The sequence below is a fragment of the Eleutherodactylus coqui genome, chromosome 8 (genome assembly GCF_035609145.1).
Source record: "Eleutherodactylus coqui strain aEleCoq1 chromosome 8, aEleCoq1.hap1, whole genome shotgun sequence".
NCBI classification, from domain to species: domain Eukaryota; kingdom Metazoa; phylum Chordata; class Amphibia; order Anura; family Eleutherodactylidae; genus Eleutherodactylus; species Eleutherodactylus coqui.
Genome location: NC_089844.1, coordinates 124,256,521 through 124,278,996, shown reverse-complemented (window position 1 = coordinate 124,278,996; position 22,476 = coordinate 124,256,521). Strand labels below are relative to the sequence as shown.

General features: G+C 47.8%; 1 protein-coding gene across 8 annotated transcripts in view; it reads left to right on the top strand.

Moving 5' to 3' along the window:
• Positions 1–3,589: 3,589 nt before the first annotated feature.
• Positions 3,590–22,476, top strand: part of SUN1 (Sad1 and UNC84 domain containing 1) — a 47,911-nt gene continuing 29,024 nt past the window's right edge. For 3 of the 8 annotated variants that reach the window (XM_066576359.1, XM_066576360.1, XM_066576358.1), the window contains exons 1-2: positions 13,186–13,406; positions 21,720–21,917. In XM_066576359.1, coding sequence (XP_066432456.1) covers positions 13,201–13,406; positions 21,720–21,917 — 404 coding nt within the window. In that variant the 5' untranslated portion in view covers positions 13,186–13,200. Of the gene's footprint in view, positions 3,827–12,989; positions 13,087–13,185; positions 13,407–21,719; positions 21,918–22,476 lie in introns of those variants that run through there. The other 5 variants (XM_066576361.1, XM_066576365.1, XM_066576362.1 and 2 more) reach the window with 4 other exon arrangements.

Below are 22,476 nucleotides of genomic sequence, written 5' to 3'. Positions count from 1 at the left end.
CTCCCATATATAGATCCGATGTGCTTGAAGCCAGTAGTCCTGCTAAGTATATGTGACATCACTGGTAATGGTTCATGGCGGGCGGATGGTGGGATATTGGCTGTAATGGTCACATGAGTGTACTTGCACATCCCTGCTGCAGCTACTGTTTCCAGAAAATAAGACCCTGTCTTATATTTTTGCCTGAAAAGAGGTGCTGGGTCTTATTTTCAGGGGATGTCTTATTATACTTACCTAGAAGGCTCGGTCCGTGTCATTCCTGCCAATGTCCGGAGCTCCGTCAGGCTTCCTGTAGTCCTTGTAGTCACTTCCTGGTTACAAGAATCATAAATCCCGCCTCCAGGAAGCGATGGCTCTGATCGGTTCTTGAGCACTGCCCAGCCAATCAATACAGCGCTCGATGAACCCATGCGATGGCTGTTGTTGGTTCATCCAGCATTGAATTGATTGGTTCTCGAGCGCTGTTCAGCCAACCTGAGCTATCGCTTTTTGGAGGCGGGATTTATGCATCCCGCAACCAGTAAGTTATTTTCCGTAGGTGGCGAAGGGCTGCTGGAGCCCCGGAGAGCAGAGGAAAAAGTAGTCCAAGCCTGCTAGGTTTTTTTTTTAAAAATGTAACACAGCTAGGGCTTATGTTCGGGTCATGTCTTATTTTTGGGTAAGCGGGGTATGTACAGAGACTGACTGGCGCTGCTAGACTCATGCATAATTTTGCTGTGGAAATCCAGTATCTTCTTTTAAAGTGTGCGACGATAGTGTTTTAAGATAAGTAATGTATTTATTGTACAAATGTTCTACAACTTTCCCAAAAAATTGGACAACCCCTCTATTTCTTTTCTTATTGCTGAACCGTTATTCCTGGTTTATAGGACAATATGGGGGTCTGAAGGAAAAATATAGCTTTCTAGGGAATTTGGCAGTCTGATGACATCATCGAGGCACCGTGTGGCGGTTGGCAGAGTATGGAACCATGTGGACTCTATATAGGTACCATTATGTTCCTGCATCTAAAGAAACTAGAAACCAAGGCCGGCGGCACCCGGTGTATATGTGCGCACAATATGCAGAGAATAGGATCCACGCATTTCATTGGGTTCGTTCAAATTTCTGCCTTTTTTTTTACACATTTTGGTCACGTAAAATACGCCGATTCACTCTCCAAAAAGCATCGTTCACTCCACAAATATGAAGCGCTCAGGCACGCGCAAATACACATACGTCCGTGTGAAGCCGGCCTGGGGGTTCGCCTACATGGAAAGAAAAGTCGTTTGAGCGAGCGAACGATCACAGAGCCGTGTGCCCTACAGCGCTGCCCGTTTACAAGAGCAGATAACCATAAGAGCGCCGCAACGACTGCAAAATCGCGGTTTACGTGGGACGACCTACAAACAGTGACTTTTATGTCTGTATAATATGGGCAATGAACGAATGATTGTTCGCCGATCAGTCGTTGGCCGTGTTCACACGGAACGATTACATTCAAATTCGCACGATCAGTCGATTTTTGAATGCTGATTGTTCCGTGTAAAAGGGCCCAAGTGCTCACAGACAGCTGCTCTATACTCAGACTGGTCATGCAGACCTCTAGGAAAGCTTGGTGACCGGCTGGATGGAGTATGTCATGTCCCTTGCAGTCTGCTCGGCTCAGTGCTGCGGTCCTGTCTGTTACGGATTGATTTCTCCATGCGACTGTTATCTCTTCCTGCACTTTGGCGCCTCTTAAAGGTCCCCAGTGACGCTCATTTGGAACATAGCACGCTCAATATTTCCTTTGTTGCAAAGTTTTTCTTCTTCTGATGGCAGCCTTACACGGAGCCCGGCAGATGGGAAAAAGTGCAAGTGTGTTTCCTCTTCAGTGTTATCATAAGGCCGGTAAGTGTGTCCTGGCCACATTTAGGGATCGAGTGTGCCGGCCGGACTGCGGGGCTCCCGAACCAAATCTGGGCATTTTCGGAAATTTGGGTCGGCAGACCCACAGTCAGACCATGAACGTTGGGTTTATTCGTATGCGTGTATTTGGTGTGCGCAATTCCGCCACGTAAAAAAAAAATACACAGCATGCTCTCATGTGCAGGGAAATAGAACATATGGAAGTAATTATACTAATTGGCCATTTCAATGGCCGAGACCATTTACTTTCCTGCACGCACAAATGCACATGATTTGCGCTCGCAAAAAAGTACAGCAAGAACCGAGGCATAAAAATTGGATGCAGAACAGATGAAGATCGCAGCACATGCTAATCTAGTGTGGGTCTCGCATCAGTCTCTGCACTGCCAACGTGCGGCGGTGCACCAGCAGGGACATCCGCAGCACAAGAAGAAAACAGACAGGTACGCAGGGGTCACCGCTGGAGCACAAGGTCTGAATCCGCTGCAAATTCTTGCAGTCAGAATCTGACCCGGCCCGTCGGCATTCGGCCTTACGGACATTTTTAACCCGAATGTCAATGGGACTTTCTAATGTTAAAGACGCATCGCCAGTTGGTGCTTTGCGATTTTTGTGTGATGCGTTTTTAAAAAAAGCATTAAAAAAAGCAGCGTTAATGCAGCGTTAAAAAAACGCTAGTGTGTGGGAGCCCTAAGGCCTCATGTCCACGGGGAAAATCAGATCCGCTGCAGATTCTCCATGGAGAATCTGCAGCGGGTCCCTCCTGCCCCGCGGACATGAGCGCCGAAAATAAGAATTTAAAAGTATTTACCATCCGGCGCGGGCGGAGAAGATCAGCTGTTCCTCACGGCCGGATCTTCATTTTCGGCCGGCGGATGAATTCCTGACGCCGTCGGCACGTCGCCGGCACGTCGCCGACGTGCCGCGCGCATGCGCCGGGCACATCCGCCGAGCCGAAGCAAGGAAGATGCGGCCGTGAGGAACAGCTGATCTTCTCCGCCCGCGCCGGATGGTAAATACTTTAAATTCCTATTTTAGGTCTCCCGCGGATCCGGACGGCTTCCATAGGCTTCAATAGAAGCCCGCGGGAGCCGTCCCCGCGGGAGACCCGCACGAAAATGGAGCATGGTCCGGATTTTTCCATGCTCCATTTTTTTTTAAATCCCTTTTATTGACGATCCGCGGGTATTTATCTACCCGCGGGTGGTCAATGCATCCCTATGGGATGCGGATCCGCATGCAGGAAATCCGCTGCGGATCCTAAATCCTATTTTGCCCGTGGACATGAGCCCTTAGTGCTTTATATATAAGATGACGCAGCTTGTGCGCCCCTCCGGTGACAGCGGCTGCTGCCATGCTACATTTTGATGCGCTATTTGTACTATAATCAGTGGGGTCTGTTCAGATCCATCAGAGGGTTTTGCCAGCGTTGCCGTTTGCTCGCTCCTGCGATAGACCAGGAAAATCGCATCCATAAACAGCGATGTAATTGAGCGTGAAATGGCAAATAATATTACAGGTAAGGATGTAGAGTAATACATCTCCCCCTGTGATTGTGGTGCGGTCAGCCCCGGATGGCTGCTGTGACAGCCGGGCCTGCAAGGGGTTAAGCCGTCTTCTGGCTGCCTCGTTGAGCCCTCCTCCAATGGTTTTGAAGTGCGGGTGAGACGGACAGCTGAGCGTGCAGGGGGCGGGCCACCAAGCTGATCCTTCAGGCTTTGTTGAGGCAGGGAAGCCATTTTGGGATCTTGCAGCAGTGTGGAATAGGAGAAGGCTGACAACTTCCAAACTTGCTCTTCTGCCAGCAGCTGGGGATGAGAGGAGCTGCCATCTAGCTGCACCGCCGCAGGGACATGCCGCACAGCTGCGCCAGGAGCTGGGGGACCTAGGTCTGCTTCCCACTCACTGCTCTGCTCCCAATGATCGCTGCACACTGGCAAGTTATAAATAGTTGGCCGGGCGCTCCTTGTTGCTATGCTGCTTCTACCCCTCAAAAGCTGCAGTGCATCCTCCGGAGGGTCACGGGGGTGGCAGGGGTGGCATGAGATGTCATGTAGGCAGCGGACATGTGAGAGGTGTTATCTCGTGTATCCAGAAGCAGTCTGCTGACAGTTGGTGTGTGTGTGTGTATATATATATATATATATATTACTGTGTGTGTAAGCTGTCAGAGCGCAGGTATAGCAGCGCCATGTGTGTACCACGCAGTACTGACCGCCGGAGTCCCACGTGACTGTTCTGTATATTGCGTAGTAGAACTTTATGATTTTGCAATACTTTAAGGTACGAAATATTGTTCCACAGAGTTGGTGACCGTGAGAGGGTTGTGTTTTCCTACTTTGGTATATTTTTGTACCCCTCTTGGAGGTGGCACATGGAGCTGTTACCTTATGTAACACTATGTTGTGATCTGCACTGGTGCACCTGGATGAGTGCGCCCCCTACTGCTACTCCTGCAGGTGTGTCTGGGAGGCGGTTGCATGAAGGGGTCCTTGTATGGGGCACATGTGTCCGGGCAGATGTCAGGGATTGTCTTGTGTTTTCACTGAGCGGCCCCCCCTGCTGGGAACAGTTCCTCTTGCTGTCAGTCTGGGCTCTGGCAGTGTTAACTCCTGCAGCGCTGGTTACCAGCGAGGCTCGGCACATGGAGGGGTCTAGTAGACTCGCTTCTCCCAGTCATGGAAAGTGTGACTTGTCCCCACACCTACTAATGGCTACCGGCTGCTGCTGGCGGGATTTACATATGTCTTCAAATCCAATCCGTGTGTATCCAAGGAAACGTGTGTGTATACGTTGGGCTGAGCATACATGCCTGCGGGAGCGATGGCCGCTGGCCAGACAAGGCAGGTCTTGGGTTATGGACTTCTCTGATCTCCTTGTCGGAAAATGTATTTGGCTACTTGAGGGAAGAAAGTCTTCTGTGACGGAAACGATGGATCCGACAGTCTGCTTCCTGCATGCTGGGGTGGTGCGGGAAATGGGGGGCTGTACCCGTTGTTTAGTAGGTGCTCACACGGCCGCATGCGCAAAACACTGTGGAGCTGGCATACAGCGGCGATATTGTACCGCACATGATGGTGTATCTCACGCACGCCGTCACGCACAATCGGACTTGTTCCTTTTTTTGTTTCGATTTCCCGCAATGTAATTGCGTCTGGGTGGCGTTGACCGCCTGCCCGTAGAGAGCAGTGCTTCAGGGCAGCGCATTTGCGCTGTGAACGAGGAACATATTTTACCGTATTTTTTTGCATGTTCACACGGTCGGTCATGCACACCCAACCATCTCCCACACCCGCTGTGAATTAAAAGGCTATTAGCCTAATGAGGACAAGATGTGGTGTTTTTTTGTTTTTTTTTTTCACATAGAAACGCACAGCATATTGTACATTTTGTGCGCCTCCAATAGACGTTTATGAAGACCCTTGGTGCGCAAATGCGCACAAAAATGGAGTATGCAGCCTTTTTTTTCCTGTGCGCGGGAAATGCACACAAATGAGAACAAACCGATTGAAGTCAATGGGTTCTATTCTCTACGTATTGAGTGCGCAAATACATCCGTGTGAAGGAGCCCTTAAGGTGCGTTGGCGTGGAACAAACCGCGTTCAAAAAACCACTTGATTGTTTAAATATGAATGATCCTCGTTCAGTGTAAGCGCGGCTGAGGATCGAACCAGGATTCGTTTGCTGCTTTTTAATTTCACGTAAGCCTGAAGATCGTTGGCTGGTTCGCTAATTGGTCGGTTTAAATACCGCTCCGTTTTCATTCGCATGTGAACCGTGTATCAACTCTGATGTCGGTCGCTCGCGCAAATTATAAATCACTCCGTCTATAAGCATCCTTAGGGCCAATGCCCACGGACGGATTATCACTACAGGAATTCGCAGCCAGACGCCCGCCACGAATTCCGCAGCAATGTCTGTCATTAGACATGCAGTGGTAAAAGATTCTCCTCTGCCCACGAGCGGAAATCAACTGTCATTTTTCTGCTCGTGAGGGGGAATTGCAGTCCATGGAAGCCGTCCGTCCCGTGATACTTCTGTGAGCACTGCGGAAGTACCGCAAGAAATCGCGTGAGCACCCAGTGCGTCATGCACTGCACCTGCATGCTGGCCGAGACGTTCACAGCGGATCTGGAGAGGTGAGTATAGGGTCTCCGGGGGGCACCGGGTCTGATTTCGCTATGAGTTTTCACAGTCGGGATCCGAGCCGGCCGTGGGCATGAGGCCTTACTTTGTGGGAAAGATGTGTGGATTTTCCTGCAGTACAAATTTTTAAATTTGTAGAATATCAAAATTGTGAGGCCTTTAATCATCTCTAAAACAACCTTTTCCGTGTGTGGCTGCCTCCTCATGTGTACTTACCCGTCAGGTATGTTCACACGGGGGAGGGAGGGGGGGAACCACAGCGTGCAAAGCGGATGAGATGTCCTGGGGAAGCGGAGCTGGAACTGCCTACGGGGTGGATTTTAAAGCCGCAGAATGTCAATTTCTGCTGCAGCCTTTTACTGCGTATCTCTGCTCTTCGAATGAGGGGTGAAAACTGCGACAAATCCATCTGAAATATTGGCGGATTTTGTTGTGGACTCATCCACATTCCATGTGGCTGTACTCTTGGGTCTTGTTCATGTGGCGGACTTGGATTCTGCAGTGAAATTGGCATAAAAGTGTGTCTTTGATTTGAATGGGAATGGCAGCAGCGGCAGGGGATTCCTTCATCCCTGCAGGGGAGTCCGCTCATCACTGAACACTTTGACAGCCTCGTATTGCGAGGGTGATATCGGGCCGTCAATCTCGGCCGGATATTGCTCTCGCCACTGTGGAGGAGCCCTTGGACTGGGTCCACTCGGGGCGGAATGTCCATAGCGGGCGTTCTGCTGCGGAAAGCCTGGCTCCAAACTCCCATTTGGTGCAGGTTTTATTGCAAATTCCTGTGCGGCATTCACCCCCTCATGGAGTGAGAGGTGGACTCTGCAGTGGAAACAATTGACATGCCGCAGATTTGAATTCCGCACCGCGTGTCTATTTCCGCAGGGTTTCATGTGGATTATCTCCGCAGCTTGTCGCTGAGACTTTGCTGCTACTGCAAATGCTGTGGAATTTCCGTTCAGGGGGTCCGCTCAGCAATTCTGCTCTGTTACCCCTCCTTAGGGTTCCTGGACATGGCTAAGCCACATGTGTAAACTCTGTATAGGCGTGTGCTAATATTGTCCTAAATTTAGAAAGAGACAGGCAGAAATGCGCCATATTTACCGCGGTGGTGCACGCTGTCTGATGGACTTATCACATCGCAAGCCGTGTTGGAAGCTTCCTTTTGGTACTTTATAGCTGGCATAGTTTTCAACAATATTTTGCGCCATTCATGTGGCGCGCTTTAGGTATCCACTTGGCTGCACCAGTTGCAACCTACTTTTGCAAAACTGTCCAATGAGGCCGCTTTCACGCGACCAAGAAACTCGTGTGGGATGTGTGTTGCGAGACGCACAGATATGAACTCCATACTTCTGAAAGGAGTCCTAGACGCTGCATGTCCTATCCGTGTTCCCCGGAATGCATCACCCGTTGTTGTGAATGGGACAGTAAAACGCATCGCACGGCGTGACGTGAGGTTTCCTATTGGAAAAAATGGGAGACGCTTACTGACCTCTGGCGTGGTTGAATGCTACTTTACTGAACTGATGGGAAGTGTTTTTGACGAAAAAATGCCTCACACCGCTGCAGAAACACATTGGCGAGTGTAGTAGCGGGCTGAGTTTCTCGCCGCAATATCGCGCTCGCCTGTGTGTAGGTAGCCTTAGTGTAAAAAGGATCTAAAACACATGTAGTAAGTTTGGCGCACGGTGTTTTCAGCCAAAACTTGGCATACTTTGCTCAGGTCTCCCTCACACCTGTGGACTTGCGTTGGACACCACACGGACATCTGTGTGCCGTCAATATACAGACCACCCGCACATTACCATGCGTTTACATGTCCTAATACTCGTCCGTGATGCTGACAGGAATAGGACATGCGATTCGTTTTTGAGACTGCATACCAACGTCTTATAGGGCATAATAGGTCCGTATGCTGTCCATGAATTAAAGGGGTTTTCCAGGGAGGATACTATTGATGCAGGTATCTTCAGTATAGGTCATCCATAGTGGATCAGCTGGGGTTCATCGCTCGGGACCCTGACTGATCAGCTGATTGTGCGCCCGCTGACAGCGCCACAGTTACACAGGGATCGGAGTGGAAGCAGCGGAAGTCTCTGCTCGGACCTCAGTGTAGTCTCCGGCGCTTGTGACTGCTCTCGTTGATTTCAATGATGTGACAGGTTCTCTTTAAGAATACGCCGCATTCTCCCCTCCAAATGAATGAACAAATATCCTCTCCCCGGCTAGTTTCAGGTGTGTGTGCGTCCGTCCGTCCGTCATCAGACATCTTGTTCGTGATGCCAATACTTGTTTACACACTTTGGGCAGTGAGTGGTCATCACTGACTTTACACATCTGCTGTAATAAGCAAGGGGGTAACTTGCTGATTGCTGGGGTCTCACTGCTGGCTGATCTCAAAAAATGAGTTCCGCAGAATTTCCGTCCATAGCAAGCAATGTAAAAGTGATTGTTCCAGGAACAGAAGTGGAGCATGCTGCGATTTTTCTTTCCGTGGGTGGAAATCGCAACGGCTTCCATAAACTTCAATCCACGGCCTTCCGGAATGTCAATTCCAGAAAAATCGCGGGACCCATGTCATTGCCTAGCGATGGCGCAGGAAAATCTGTACTGCGTATGTGTGCCGGCCGGCACATCTGCAGTACATCGGAAAGAAGAAAAATGCAGATACATGGGGTCACTGGCCGCGATCACGGGTGGATTTGGTGCAGGGCCGTGTGCATTTGACCTTGGGCTAGTTCTACACAGCGATCGTGATCTTGCTGATGCGATATAAATGATGCTCCATAGGGAAACGTGTGGTGTGTTGTTTTTTTTTGTTTTTTTTCTTTGTTTATTTTTTTCAGTTTTTTTCAGTTTCTATGAGAAACTCCTCATCGGCATGAAAATCTCACATTGGCAACCGCGATATCAAGCAGTGTTTCTCGGCCTGATATCGCGCTCGTCCGTGTGAATGTAGTCTAACTGCAAAATCGTGCCGCTAGTAATACTCTACTTAAAAACTTGATCTCAACTCTGTTTTTCCGCTACATGTGACTTCTGCTGTTTCTCTCCCCTCCCCCACATAGTTTTGGCTTTTGGTTCAATGCAGGAAAAATATCTGTTTAAGGCCTACCTGCGCTTACTGTGGTTTCAGCAGCGTTGTCATGCATTTTTTATAACGTTCTGGCTGCGTCTTGAACGCACAGCCGAGGATGCTGCAAAAAAAACAATATTCACTTAGCTGATGCTGTCTGCTCCCTGCCGCTGCTCTCCGGAGCTCCTGACACTTGTCATAGCCAACGGAGTAACTTTTTCTAGTGGCAGGGATTGAAGTCCCCGCCTCCCAGGAAGAGATTGCTCTGATTGGCTGAGTGCCACTGAGGGTCAGCTGGCTCCGCCAACCACAGCTAGTGCTGGAAGCATCCTCTGTCGGCGATGCCGGGAGCTCCGGAGAGCAGCGGCAGGGACCAGACGGCATCAGCGAGGTGAGTATTCCTTCTGTTAGGTTGTGCAACTTTCGTTTAGCGCTGCCAAAAATGGGGTACCAAGTTGTGCCATGTTTTCATCAGCGCTGAAACCGCTGCCCATTCATATCAATGTGCGACGCAGGGCTGAAAACGGCCAAAGATAGAACATGCAGCGCTGTCATAAGGCAGCATTGAAGATGCAGCGTTTTGACGCTTGTGTGAGCAGCCCCATTGAAATGAATGGGAGCGTTGTATAGCATTTAGCGCAGTGCTGAGCGCTGTACAAAAACGTCTGTGATGGAGGCCTAAGGCTACCTTCACATGGGCGAGCGTGATATCGGGGTGAGAAACCCTGCTTGATATCGCGCTTGCCAACGTGCGTCATACACACGGATGTAAGGAGTTTTTCATTCAATAACTCATTGCTTCTGTATATCTGCAATCCTTGGGGGCATGTTTCACGTACGCTAGAGGATCGCAAACGTTTCCTATTGATTTCCTTGGGAAACATGTCCGTGTTCTGCGCGATGTGCAGACTCGCACAAAAATAGGTCACGCCGCAATGCAAACAAAAGGGTCTATTTTCGTGCGTCTTGCAACACAAACTCGAGCGAGAATATCCGGCATGTCAGCTGGTCTGGATTGCTGCGCTATATAGAAGGCTGTATATTTAGTCAATGACAAGTAGTAATACTCTAATCTATTCACGCGGTCGACAGATGAGCGTTTCCCATTTAGTTGCATGTGTGTACATGATCTGACAGCTCTGGATACACGCGGGATAATTTCATAGACTTCCTGCTGGTCTATTAATTATTCATGTGGTTCTCTTCTTCTGAAGGCTGCGGGAGGAGCTGGGTGTTGTGATGACTTAGGCGGGTTCAGACGGGTGTGTTCCCTTTATGCCTCGGGGAGGTGGTTTATCCCTCAGCTCTTCCTTGACTTGCTGGCTCCATCCTATCGCAGGTCTAAAGTTTGGTCTGTGGTCCTTATTTTTTGTTTGTCTCCGACATGAGTTCGGTGTAGTTCTGGGAAGAATCCGCTCCCATGTGTTTTTACTCTTCTCTTCTCGGAGCATGCACTGTTGCTTTTAAGTCACCTGCAAGTGTTTAATATCCTGGGCTTGTCTGGACGTAAAGATGATGGCGGGAGGCTTATCAACATCAGTAGAAGGGAGAAGTGGAGGAGTTTTCTGTAGGACCTCTGACAAGTTATGGACAACTCCGACTCTTCCTGGCTGGTGTTTGGTAACCCTCTCCTTGGGTATTCACATATGTTTAAAGAGAACTTTGTCCTAAACAACAAAAAAATGAAATAGAAGTCCAAATGTTAAATATTGTATTGAGCTTTCTGCCTACGGCTGGGACAACAATTTGCATAGTGGTGGTATACCAGCTTTTCTTGGGTTTTAGAGCTTTCCTCAGACATTGACATATTGCCAGGATATGCCATTAACAGCCACTGTTGATCTGAGTGCCGGCATCAGTGGCAGCCATGTTGGATAGATCTCCACCAATTGGAAATTGATGGTATGTTCTGCCGATATGTCAGTTTGTCTGGAGACAGTCCCTCTTAAAGGAGTAGACTGGGGAGGAAAAAAAAAGTACATTGACATCTGCTCAGCAATGTATAAAGACAAGAATGTAATTTGCCTTACCTGGTCCATTGTAGCTCCTGTTCCAACGGTGCCTAGTGTCCTACTGCGCTCTTCCAGCTCCTGCGATGATGTTCCGTCATAGAGACAGGTGATCGCTGCAGCCTCTTACCAGCTGTGTGTAACTCTGGATCAGTCAGTAACTGGCTGCAGCGAGCACCTGTCCCTGTGATGGGATGTCATCGCTGGAGCTGGAAGAAGAGTGCAGCAGGAGACCAGGCACTATCACAACTGGAGCTGCGGGATTTGGGTTGAGGCTAGTATGACTTGCCAGACTGCCCCTCTTTAGTATGCAGCAATGCACCGACTACTTCCATATTGTTATATGGTTCTAGTTAGGCTTACTGTACTGAATCCTGGGAAAGCTGGGTGATAACCAATCTTACCACCAATACTATTCACAGGGTTTATCCCTCAGTATTACTTAAAAAAAAAAAGGCTAAGGACAGAAGAGAATGTCTCAAGGAGTTTGATTTACTGATGACTTTGTTTTTCAGGTGAAGTTCTCTTTAACATTACAACCATTAACATAGTGGTAAAAATCTGAATATCACGATGCTCATTTGTTAAGGGGGTTATCCGTTTCTTTTTATATTAATGGAAGATCCTTAGGACAGGTCATCAATTTTGGATTGGTGCGGGTTCTAAACCCCACCAATCTGCTATCTGAAGTGTCTGAGGGGCTCCAGTGAGCGTCACATCCCCATTGTTTAGCAGGCACTGTTAGTTGTTGCGCCTCATGTTAGTTTGCTACAGCTTTGTCCCATTCAGGAGCTGCAGTACCTGGAACTGAAAGTAGGAGTTGTGCCTGCTAAGTGCAAGGGCCTTCAAACATCTGATCAGGGATGTTGGAAGTCAGACCTCAGGAATCCTTAAAGATGCACCATGATTATCAAAGGCCTAGAAAACTCCTTTAAAGAGGACCTATCATGCCCTCGTGTCAGCAGGACTGGCTGCATAGCTTCGAAGCCACAGCCTTGTTGATGCCAGCAATGGCTTTCTATTAATGTGGGTGGTGAGGACCACCCACTTGACACATTCACAGTGCAGGGAGGTAAGTCTAAGAAGAGCCAGAACAGGGATGAGTGTGAACACAAGAAAGGTGTCAGTGGAGCTGCGGCTGATAAACTATGTAGCCGGCCTCGATGACTCTTTAAGTTGGCTGTTGGCCAAACACCTGTGCTGACCTACAGCATTTTCTCCCAGTTTCCCATACACATGGTTGTGTGTGCATGTTATATCAATGGGGAGAGGTGAATGAGCCAGTATCGCACCTCTTTGGCAGCAGTTTATCTCCCACAGCAACAAATGATCGGGCATGTTGAAATTCCCATATGCCCAGTCCTTATTTCCCTGACATCTGCTATTAGTAGAGAGTTGGAAGACTTTTAACTAATATATAGATAGACTTCTTTTATATTGCAATCCCAGTTGCTTGACTGTCTCCCCCATAAGAGCATATGGAGTACCAGTCTATAATGTGTACACTGGAAACGGTTGCACTCCAACATAACTAAGGACAATAGCAGTCATCTGGGTGTCACCGTTCACTTGTGTCCAGGTGTGACCCAAGAAGGAAGCGGTGGAGGTTGGGTTAATCGTGTGATCATCTAATCTGTTTGGATCCCCCGATTCAGCGTGATTTAGTCTTTTATAACAGTAAAAATTTCTTCCCACCCTGATCATAACGCTTGTAAGACATCATAATCATCATCCAGCATACCATTCATCAGCATCATCACCGCTTTGCACGCTTGCCTGTGTGCGGAGTTTGTATCCGGCCAGCTTATTGGTATGTATGTAATGTAATGTTGGACTTTTTTTCTTTTGCATTTTACTTGCTACAGCATGATCTGAAACCCTGAGAATGGATTATTCCCATCTTCACACGTATACTCCTCCCCAGTGTCTTCCCGAAAACACTGGGTACACCTATGCTCTAAGGTGAGGCTTTGCTCGTCCCTCCAGCATGTTCTTACTCCATGATCCTGAACTCTGAGAGTGACATCTGTTGCTTTGTGCTTAGAGAGTGCATGCCGGGATTAGACAGTCCAGACAATGCATAAGCCGTGCTATAATTGTTCATGCACTGGAAGAGCTGAAGATCTGGCATTGATGACAGCTGCTGCCGTGAAATGTAACACGGGTGTGGGAATTGGTAGCTCAATGCCAGGCAGCCGCCAGCAACTTTCTGCAGTACTCAGTGGTTCTGGTGAAGACCAATGTGGATGTTGCCTAGTTCGGGTTCTGAATACCTTATGCAGGTAGAAGTGCTGTAGCGTTTAACTACTCTGCTCATTCCAGTGGATAAAGACCCTAAATAATGTAGCCTCATACAGCGTTCGTATGAAATATTCCACCAGGGCAATGAGGTGGACTTCCTTCCAAGACACTTTCTCGTAATATCTACAGAGAATCGGCATTGTTATCTGGACTCTCTGGGTGATGCCAGATTGTTTAGTAAAGAGAAAGGGAAGTGATGATGATGCCTGATCTTAGCCAGAATTACTATTCTTATAGGGGTTTTCCAAGTCCATGAAACTTTTTTGCAAATCTCTAACAATGAAAAAAGTGACAAAATGAGGAATAACCACCTTACCAATCCTTTGCCAACCCTTCCCTGTCCGTTACCGGTCTCGGTTCCAAGACTGTTGTGGTGGCCATGTGTTCTGGCAACACATCGGTTTATTCGGTGGTGTCACCACATCCACATTATAGCCGGTGATTGGCTACAGTGGCCATGCATCAACATGCCAAATCATCCCTGGTAAACAAAGACCAATGGGGGACAAATGGCCACAGGAGTGTAAGGACTGTAAGGTGACTGTTACCAGCCTTCCAAGAAGCTTGGGTGTAACTTGAATCGGACCACACCAGTCCGTGTGCTATCAAACTAGCACAACGCATAAGCATGTCCTGTTTCTCATCCGTGAAAAGAATTGGAATAGGACTTGCCATGAGTCTTTACATGAACCTATGGGTCTATGTGGGGGCAAAAAGGAATTGCATAGCCCCATAGGCCTATAATGGTGCTGTGTACTGTCCGCAGATTAGCACAAACTGCACGTGGTTCCAAATACCTTTACCTGTCGAACTTCAATTTTGCAACGTCTACAGTCCTGCCTGGAAGCAATCATCCGGATAGCACCGCTTTCACTATGGAAGGGGAGTGCTGGCAGCTGGGATTGGAGAGGTTTCATCTTCAAATCTTGATGGTGAATAGAAGTGCCGATTTCCAATTCCGAAACCCCCAACACACCCCAGAGGGATCTGTTCCTCCGATCCTGTACAAAGATGGCTACTAAGACCCTTTCTCCTGCTGTGATTGGCCAGCATGTAGTGTCCACTGATGCATATGAATACATAATATGTAGCAGGTAGTCGGAGAAGCGGTGCGACCATCTCTGTCCAGGATGGGAGAGTTTCGTTAATCCTAGCTAGCAGCACATCCCTAGTTCACACGGGGAGATGTGCTGCCGAGAACTATCAAATTGGTATTTTTATTTTTGGGTGCAGTCAGGAGGAAAGTCAAATGTTTGCTCATTCGTTGGCTCATCGGGTACAGCTTCACACGGGCAAAGCGTTCATGCTCAACCGTCGCCAGTGTAAAGGGGCTTTAACTGTGTGGTGTCTAGGCATGAGGGCCTGGGGGCACACAGCTTCAGGAACTCCAAAGTCCTGCCCCCTACAGATTGCAGTGGGCCACTCTTCTCAGAAGTTTGGTTTTTAATATCTTCTGCCTGCACTGGACATCTTTTCATCCAGATAACAGCAGTCGGGGATTCTACATGTAGTTTATATTAACAAGCGCCCTCTATGGCTAAAGGAAGGGCCGCCTCTAATGGCATCCAATAAAATGGTGAATATAGAGACTGTCACTCCTCCCCTGTCGCTAATAAGTGGTCAGGGAAGAACCTGCCTGAGGGTCTCGCAGAGGAATGAGGGGGGACATGCACCCTGTGCCGCTGTCAGTAGTGGGAGCTATTATAACCTTGTTTAGTCTAGAGATGCGTGGTGTTGGAGCGCGAGGCTTGCAGATCGCTTTCTTGTATGTTGGTTTCTGCACATTTCCTGCTGAACACATGATTGTTGGTCCTGGCATCAGCAGTCCGTCCTCGGAGCCAACGTTTCTTCTGTGGATGAGTCAGATGTTTAATATTTTGGCCTGACCACACCCGGTGATAGTATGTAGGCATAAACAGGCAGCAGGCGTGCTCGCTACGTCTGGCATCGCTGCTATTGCTTTTCACAATGGTTTACTTCTTGTTTTAATATTTTGTACAAGTTTTTTAGCCCTGAATTTCTGTGAAGACCTAGGATTATGGGGACTGCTCAGACTTTCCAGCTGCCTGTAAAGAGTTGGGTTCTTGTGTACAAGGAGCAGCTCTCCTAACCGCTAGTATAGACCTACGGGCGAGCCCCCATGTTATAGACGTGCTGCGACAGTCCATTCATCATATGGAAGCTGCAGAAATACTGAAGGGCTCGTTCAAGCCGGCGTTGGAGGTGCCATAGTCCTGCCTTTCAGGGAGCCGGAATATGCCATCCCTGGCCAAACTGATCCGTTTTATGACAAAACCAAACAGACCCCCTTTGATTGATGAGGTTGGTTCAGTTTCTATTTATTTGGCCATCCAGCACCTTACAGGACGAAAAAGACATCAATGACTTTTGCTACATTTGTACCCTGTGCAAGCTATCCTCAGGCTGGTTTCCTACGGCCGAGAATCTTGCGCGAGTTTTGTGCATTGCGAGACCCACAACCTGTGCAAATATGAACTCCATTCTTTTAAATGGGCCATGAGCGATGTTTTCCCTCGCAGCATTGCAGCATGTTCCTCTTCTTCTTTTTTTTTTTTTTTTTTTTTTTTACATTCCTCAAAAGCATCGCCCATTGATTTCAATGGGACCATTTAAATACATCACATGCGATGCAAGGTTTCCACTGAAGTCAATAGGAAAACCTCTAACATGCGAGAGGGTCGCAATTTCACGGAAAGCCGCCTGCGGGTAAAATGCATGTTGACGAGCAATATTGGGTGAGTTTTTCAGCCCAATATCTCACTCACCCGTGTGAAGGTAGCCTCGGTGAGATAAATCCATTAACGCAAATCTTTTATGTCCTGCTAGTTTGCTACAATGTATCTGTGCAGGTTGGGCTAATGCTATCACCTGAGTTTGGGATTCTGCTTTCCTGCTCTGTTCGAGGAAAGGGGAATCCCTGCGGGCGAAGCGCTCTGGATGGACCCAATTGATTGTGATGGTGTCCTTCCGCTTTCCGCCCAGCTTTTGGATGGAAGAAGCGCTGCATGCAGTATCTTGGGCCGGAGCTGGGCTTGGTTATGCCCACGGTGCTAGTGTACGGACATGGAAGTCACCGGTGCCTGGCTGCTTCTGTTTTGACCCTTGCTGTTTCACGTTTTGATGTTTGAGAAGAATGTTTGTTTTTATTTCCTGATTAGTACGTGATAAATCCCACCCCTTGGTTACTGTACACGGTCCTGATCAGAGATCCTGAGGGGGTCCCTGCATTCGCTAATGAATCGTGGTACAACAAAGTCCTGGTCTTGGCAACCCTGGACAAGCTACAGCCGGCCTGAGATGTTGGATTGCCGTATTACACATGAATGGCTGCCGTGTAACTACAGGACGGCAGAAAGTCCACCAGGATGGTAGTTCTCGGACAAAGGGGGGGCACTGTGACAAAGACCCCTTGGGTCGAAACATTGCTGCTGGGCTTATGCCATGAGCTGAAAATAAAAGTCTAACTATATCATCCCGCTGTTGGAGTGCTGCCTTTACACACTATTATTGACATTCGTAAGGGATGCCATCTTGGCACAGCCTCTTTAAAGTGGTTGCTTAGGGTTAGAAAAAAATGGCTGCATTTTTTTATTTTTTTTTCTTCAAACAGCACCACAGTTGTGTTCAGGCCGTATGCAGTATTACAACACTGTCCCACTCGCTGCAATGCAGCTGAGCAGCAATATCAGATGCAACCAATGAAAAAGCACGCTGTTTTTGGAAGGAAGTGGCCATGTTTCTCTGTTCATATACAAATCCTTTTAAATACCACATGGCCACTAGCTAAAGCCGTTAATGGGCCCCCACATCAGAAATTCTTAGGATTCATGTACATAGGGGCAGATTTATGGAACGGTCTAAAATAAAGTCTTGGTTGCCCATAGCAACCAACCGCCGCCGCTTTCATTTCTTATAGTGCTTTTGGAAAATGAAAGCTGCGATTGGTTGCTATGGGCAGCAAAGGCCTTCAGAAATCTGCCCCACAGACTTTATGACATATCTGCCACAGCGCTGCGGAATAAGTTGGCGCTATACAAATAAAGATTATTATTATTATTATTATTATTACTAGGCCCCTGTGTACTTCCCATCTTGGATGGAGGTTTTGTGAGGATAATCGTGGCAGTGTTCTGCAAGTGTATATAGTAGTATTTCTAGGGGTGAATACGGTGACCCTCAAGATGCCTATCCGGTGGTAATATTTGTGCCACCGTTTTGGGTCTGTGTATAAAGCTTGGAACGTCTTATCTGTAAACACCAGAGGGTCTCGTCTAGACTAATGGGGAACATGACAGTGTTGTACAAGTGTTTGCATCCCTTGAGTCCATGACTTCCTGAAGGGTTTGGGATAGGGCCGTGTTCGCACTGTGGGTTCTGATGAGGTTTACATGCTGTTTCTACTCTTGTGGGGCTTTTTTAGACCAGTAACGTTCTCGGGCAAATCTAACAACCACCAATTGAAACACATGTTGAGCCGTACTGGTTTTATTTACTTTCCCGCGGGCTGCGAGTCCGCTATAGGGCCAATCATTCATCCCCATAGGCCGGCTGTATAGCTTCCTGTTCAGTCGTGGAGGTGTACCGCTGATCGGCCAGCATTTTATGCTGCCTGCACCTAAACGATCAGCCGGCAAGCAAACACTCGTTTGTCTGCTGATTGTTCTTTAACATGGTCCTATTGTTGGGCCAACGAGCCTTTGGAGGAATGTCCGGGCCCAATAGTCAGCCCATGTAAAAGGGCCGGAAGGGGCTGTTCACATCTCTGCCTGTGGATTGTTTGCTTTCCTGCTCCATTGTGGGAGCAGGGAGACTAAATGCAGGCCGGGAGGGTATTCATTCTGTGGTGGAACCATATGGGTGAGGTGTGGTCTATATCGAGGACCGTCTGACTTCTGGCGATTTCCCAGATGAAATGGTGCAGCATGTTGGTCCATTTCTTTAGGGATTTTGAGACTGATTTTGCACTAAAAGGCTCAGACAAAAATTAGATTGTGAGCCCTACTGGTGACAGGAACTGATGTAAATGGTGCCGATCTCTGTACCGTGCTGTGGGGTACATAGAAGCAGCAGAAATAAAGAGCATTTTCATACACGTATGTAAAGGAACCAAATCTGTATGTTGATACGTGTGACGTGAAGGGTTAACACTTGTGGATTTAATATCGGCAGCAGCACTGCACATTTTTGCAGCTGGTCATGAATGAGGATTTCTAAAAAATCTTGGATCACTCTTTACTCTGTGTGAACTGCGCCCATCAGTAAAGGGGGTACAGTGCCTGATCGACTACTAGGGGAAGGGGGGCTGATCTAAAAGAGTCGGTAAACTAATGGTCCCCACAACCCCGTATGTGAAAAGGCTGATGGTGAAGCCAGAACTTGAGCAGTCCAGTAATATGGCGACGTGGTCCGTAGCGCACCATTCGTTATCATGGGACGCCACATAAACATAACTGGCTGTTGAATGATGATCCTGCAGACACGTGCGGCGGACGCTTCACACTAGCTGCTTGTTACTCCTCAGCACGGTTTGGCAGCCGACGTGTGCTCGGCACTTGTCATATGTTACAGATATACAGGCTTGTTGGCAGATGTGAAGGACACTTGTTGCATCAAGTGGGTCTGTATAATCGGTTCATTGATGCCGACAGTGGTCTTTACACCTCACCCCTTCATGGAGATGTCTTAGCGCAGTCTCAAGTGTGTGAGGACACTGTAGTTCTCTAGGGGTACATGGATTTGCCTTGCAGAATTTATTTCTTTTTTTAAATACTCAGTGAAAAGTCCAGGACTGTAGAAATAGAGTGCAAGAGTGATCAAACAATTGGGAAACTGCTGAAAGTTTGCACTTCAGAGCTGCCAAGGACTTCCAGGTATGAGGCAATTCGTAGCAACTAGAGATGAGCGAACGTACTCGTCCGAGCTTGATGCTCGGGCGAATATTAGGGTGTTCGGGATGTTCGTTATTCGTAACGAACACCACACGATGTTCGGATGTTCGGGTTACTTTAACTTTCTTCCCTGAGAAATCATTTCTATATGCGCTCAATGGGGCCGGCGGCAGCAGCGCCAACCCCATTGAGAACATATAGAAGACAAATCCTTCTTCTCTGCCACAGCTGTAACAGCTGTGACAGAGAAGAACGATGTTAGCCCATTGAATTCAATGGAGCCGTCAATACAGCCGACTCCACTGAATGCAATGGGCTGCCGGCGATCGCGGGATGAATTGTCGGAAAGGGGTTAAATATATAAGCCCTTTCCTGCAATTCATCCAGAAATGTGTAAAAATAAAAAATATATATATACTCACCTGGTGCCGACAGACGGAGTTCAGCGCGGCAGGCTGCAGTTCTCCTGAACTGCTCTGAACAGCTGTTAGTAGTATTCAGCAGCCGGGGATTTAAAATCCCCGCCTGCTGAATAAGATGCCTCTGAATGGTCACAGCCTGACCAATCAGAGGCCAGCCCTCACTCACACCAATTCATGAATGGGTGAGTGAGGGCTGCCTCTGATTGGCTCAGGGGCACTCTCCTGCCCCTGAGCCAATCAGAGGCAGCCCTCACTCACCCATTCATTAATTCATGAATGGGTGTGAGTGAGGGCTGGCCTCTGATTGGTCAGGCTGTGACCATTCAGAGGCATCTTATTCAGCAGGCGGGGATTTTAAATCCCCGGCTGCTGAATACTACTAACAGCTGTTCAGAGCAGTTCAGGAGAACTGCAGCCTGCCGCGCTGAACTCCGTCTGTCGGCACCAGGTGAGTATATATATATTTTTTATTTTTACACATTTCTGGATGAATTGCAGGAAAGGGCTTATATATTTAACCCCTTTCCGACAATTCATCCCGCGATCGCCGGCAGCCCATTGCATTCAGTGGAGTCGGCTGTATTGACGGCTCCATTGAATTCAATGGGCTAACATCGTTCTTCTCTGCCACAGCTGTTACAGCTGTGGCAGAGGAGAACTTGCTGTGTCGTTCCCATCATTTTCTTGAATTGCCAAGATTTTCACACATGAAAACCTTAGCGAGCATCGGCGAAATACAAAAATGTTCCGGTCGCCCATTGACTTCAATGGGGTTCGTTATTCGAAACGAACACCCGAACATCGCGGGAAGTTCGTTTCGAATAACGCGAACCCGAACATTTTGGTGTTCGCTCATCTTTAGTAGCAACCATTCCGGTCAGAAATTTCGGCCAAGGCTTTCTAGACAGATGGGTACTTGGCTTCATGCTATGACATCCTAGCCCTATATAGGTCGCACTGAGGGTAAGTGGCCGTCCCTCCCAAGTTTAGAATTTGGGTTCAGATTTTGCATGTAAACCCTCAGTAACGTTTCGTATGTTGGGGGGGGGGGGGGGGGAGATGGGAATCTGACATGAGCGTGTGCGTTGCTTTTTCAAATTCAGACACATGTCCAATTTAATCCCCATGTGTGAACGTATCCTAAAATACTGGGGGATCAGAGTAAGTGACTAAAGGCAACCTGTCATCTGTGTATCCATTATCTTTACACCCACCCCATCCGCTATACTGGGCAGGGTTCTCCTAATGCCCATATGGACACACGATGAATACAGCTTGCATGATTTTGTTTTTTTTGTCTGTGTGGCACATTCTGACCCAAATTTGCAGAAAGTGTGTCTAAATTTGGGTCACGACTTAGACCCTGATGAACAGTCTGCTTAGTTACTTGTTACCATAAAGGATTATCAATCATTCCCATTATTATTTTTTTCTGTCCCATTTATATGCATGAAGATTCTGATGGACTCTTCTGGCGGCTGATCAGACCTCGCCTCCGCTCTGTTGCTGCTGGTTAGCAGGTGGTAATCTGTACAGCATGGGGTTGTATGATATTAGAAAAACATGGCTGCTTTCTTTCAGAAACAGCATGACTCTTGTCCATGAGCTGTCTAGTACTGCAGCTCAGACACAATCACAGGAATGGGACTTGGGTGCAGTACCAAAAATGGCCCATGAACAAGAGTGGCACTGTTTTTGGCAGAAAGTCCCTTGGACACTGCTGCACAGGTTATAATTTTAACAGCCATAGGGAATCGGGCTGAAGTCTGACCGTTTCCTGGAAACTCCACCCAACATTGTTTCTATCTTCTTTGATCCTTCCGTAGTCTTCCATGATTACAGTTTGTTGTACAAGTCTTAGAAGTGGTTTTTAATCTTTGTTTTACTGTCAGTTTGATGTTTTGTTGCCACTTCTTTAATGGAAGAGCCCATATGAAGATTAACGCATGTTTCACTCTTGTAGCTCCAGTTATTCCTCCAACGCACTGGAATTCGAGAACTTGCATAAGTTGGATCCTGTGTTTGATTCTCCGAGAATGTCGCGGCGTAGTATACGTTTAGCGAACACAACAACCACCTTTTCTGAAGATCTCCTCAACAGCAGCATCGGCTCCACTATCTCTTATTCTGGAGGGGTTTCTCATGACCGGTCAATTAACAGGCAAGTGTGAGATTATCCAATGATACCTGTGAGATGTGGCCATCTTTTCCCTGTAATTCCCATATATGGGCTGTTTTAGGACCTTAAACAGTATTTTTGTCCAAAGCATGGAATTATGTTAGTAAGTCAATCAGGGCTGTGGAATCGGTAGAAATAGATTGACTCCGACTCTGCTTGTAATTAAAGTATTCTATATTAAATGTACTGTTGCTGACCTCTGGGTATTAACAGTTCATGGGTGGGGGTCACACTGCTGATCAGCTGATATGGGGCCGAGCATCATTATGGACAGAGCTGGTACCAGCCCAGTTTAATATTCCTGGCACAGCTCCTAGCTATGATGACGGCTGATCGGTGGGTATCCCTTATTGACCTACAGTTGAGGTCTGGACAACCCCTTTAACACTATGGTTACATCATTGGGCTTCAGGGTTTGTATAGAGGTGGGTTGGGGGTCAATCACACTGCATACAATGTGGGTGTCAGCTGTTTCTAATGGCTATGAACAGTTGTTAATCTGTTTAATGCTGCCGTCCATTCTGGCAGCGGCATTTAAATG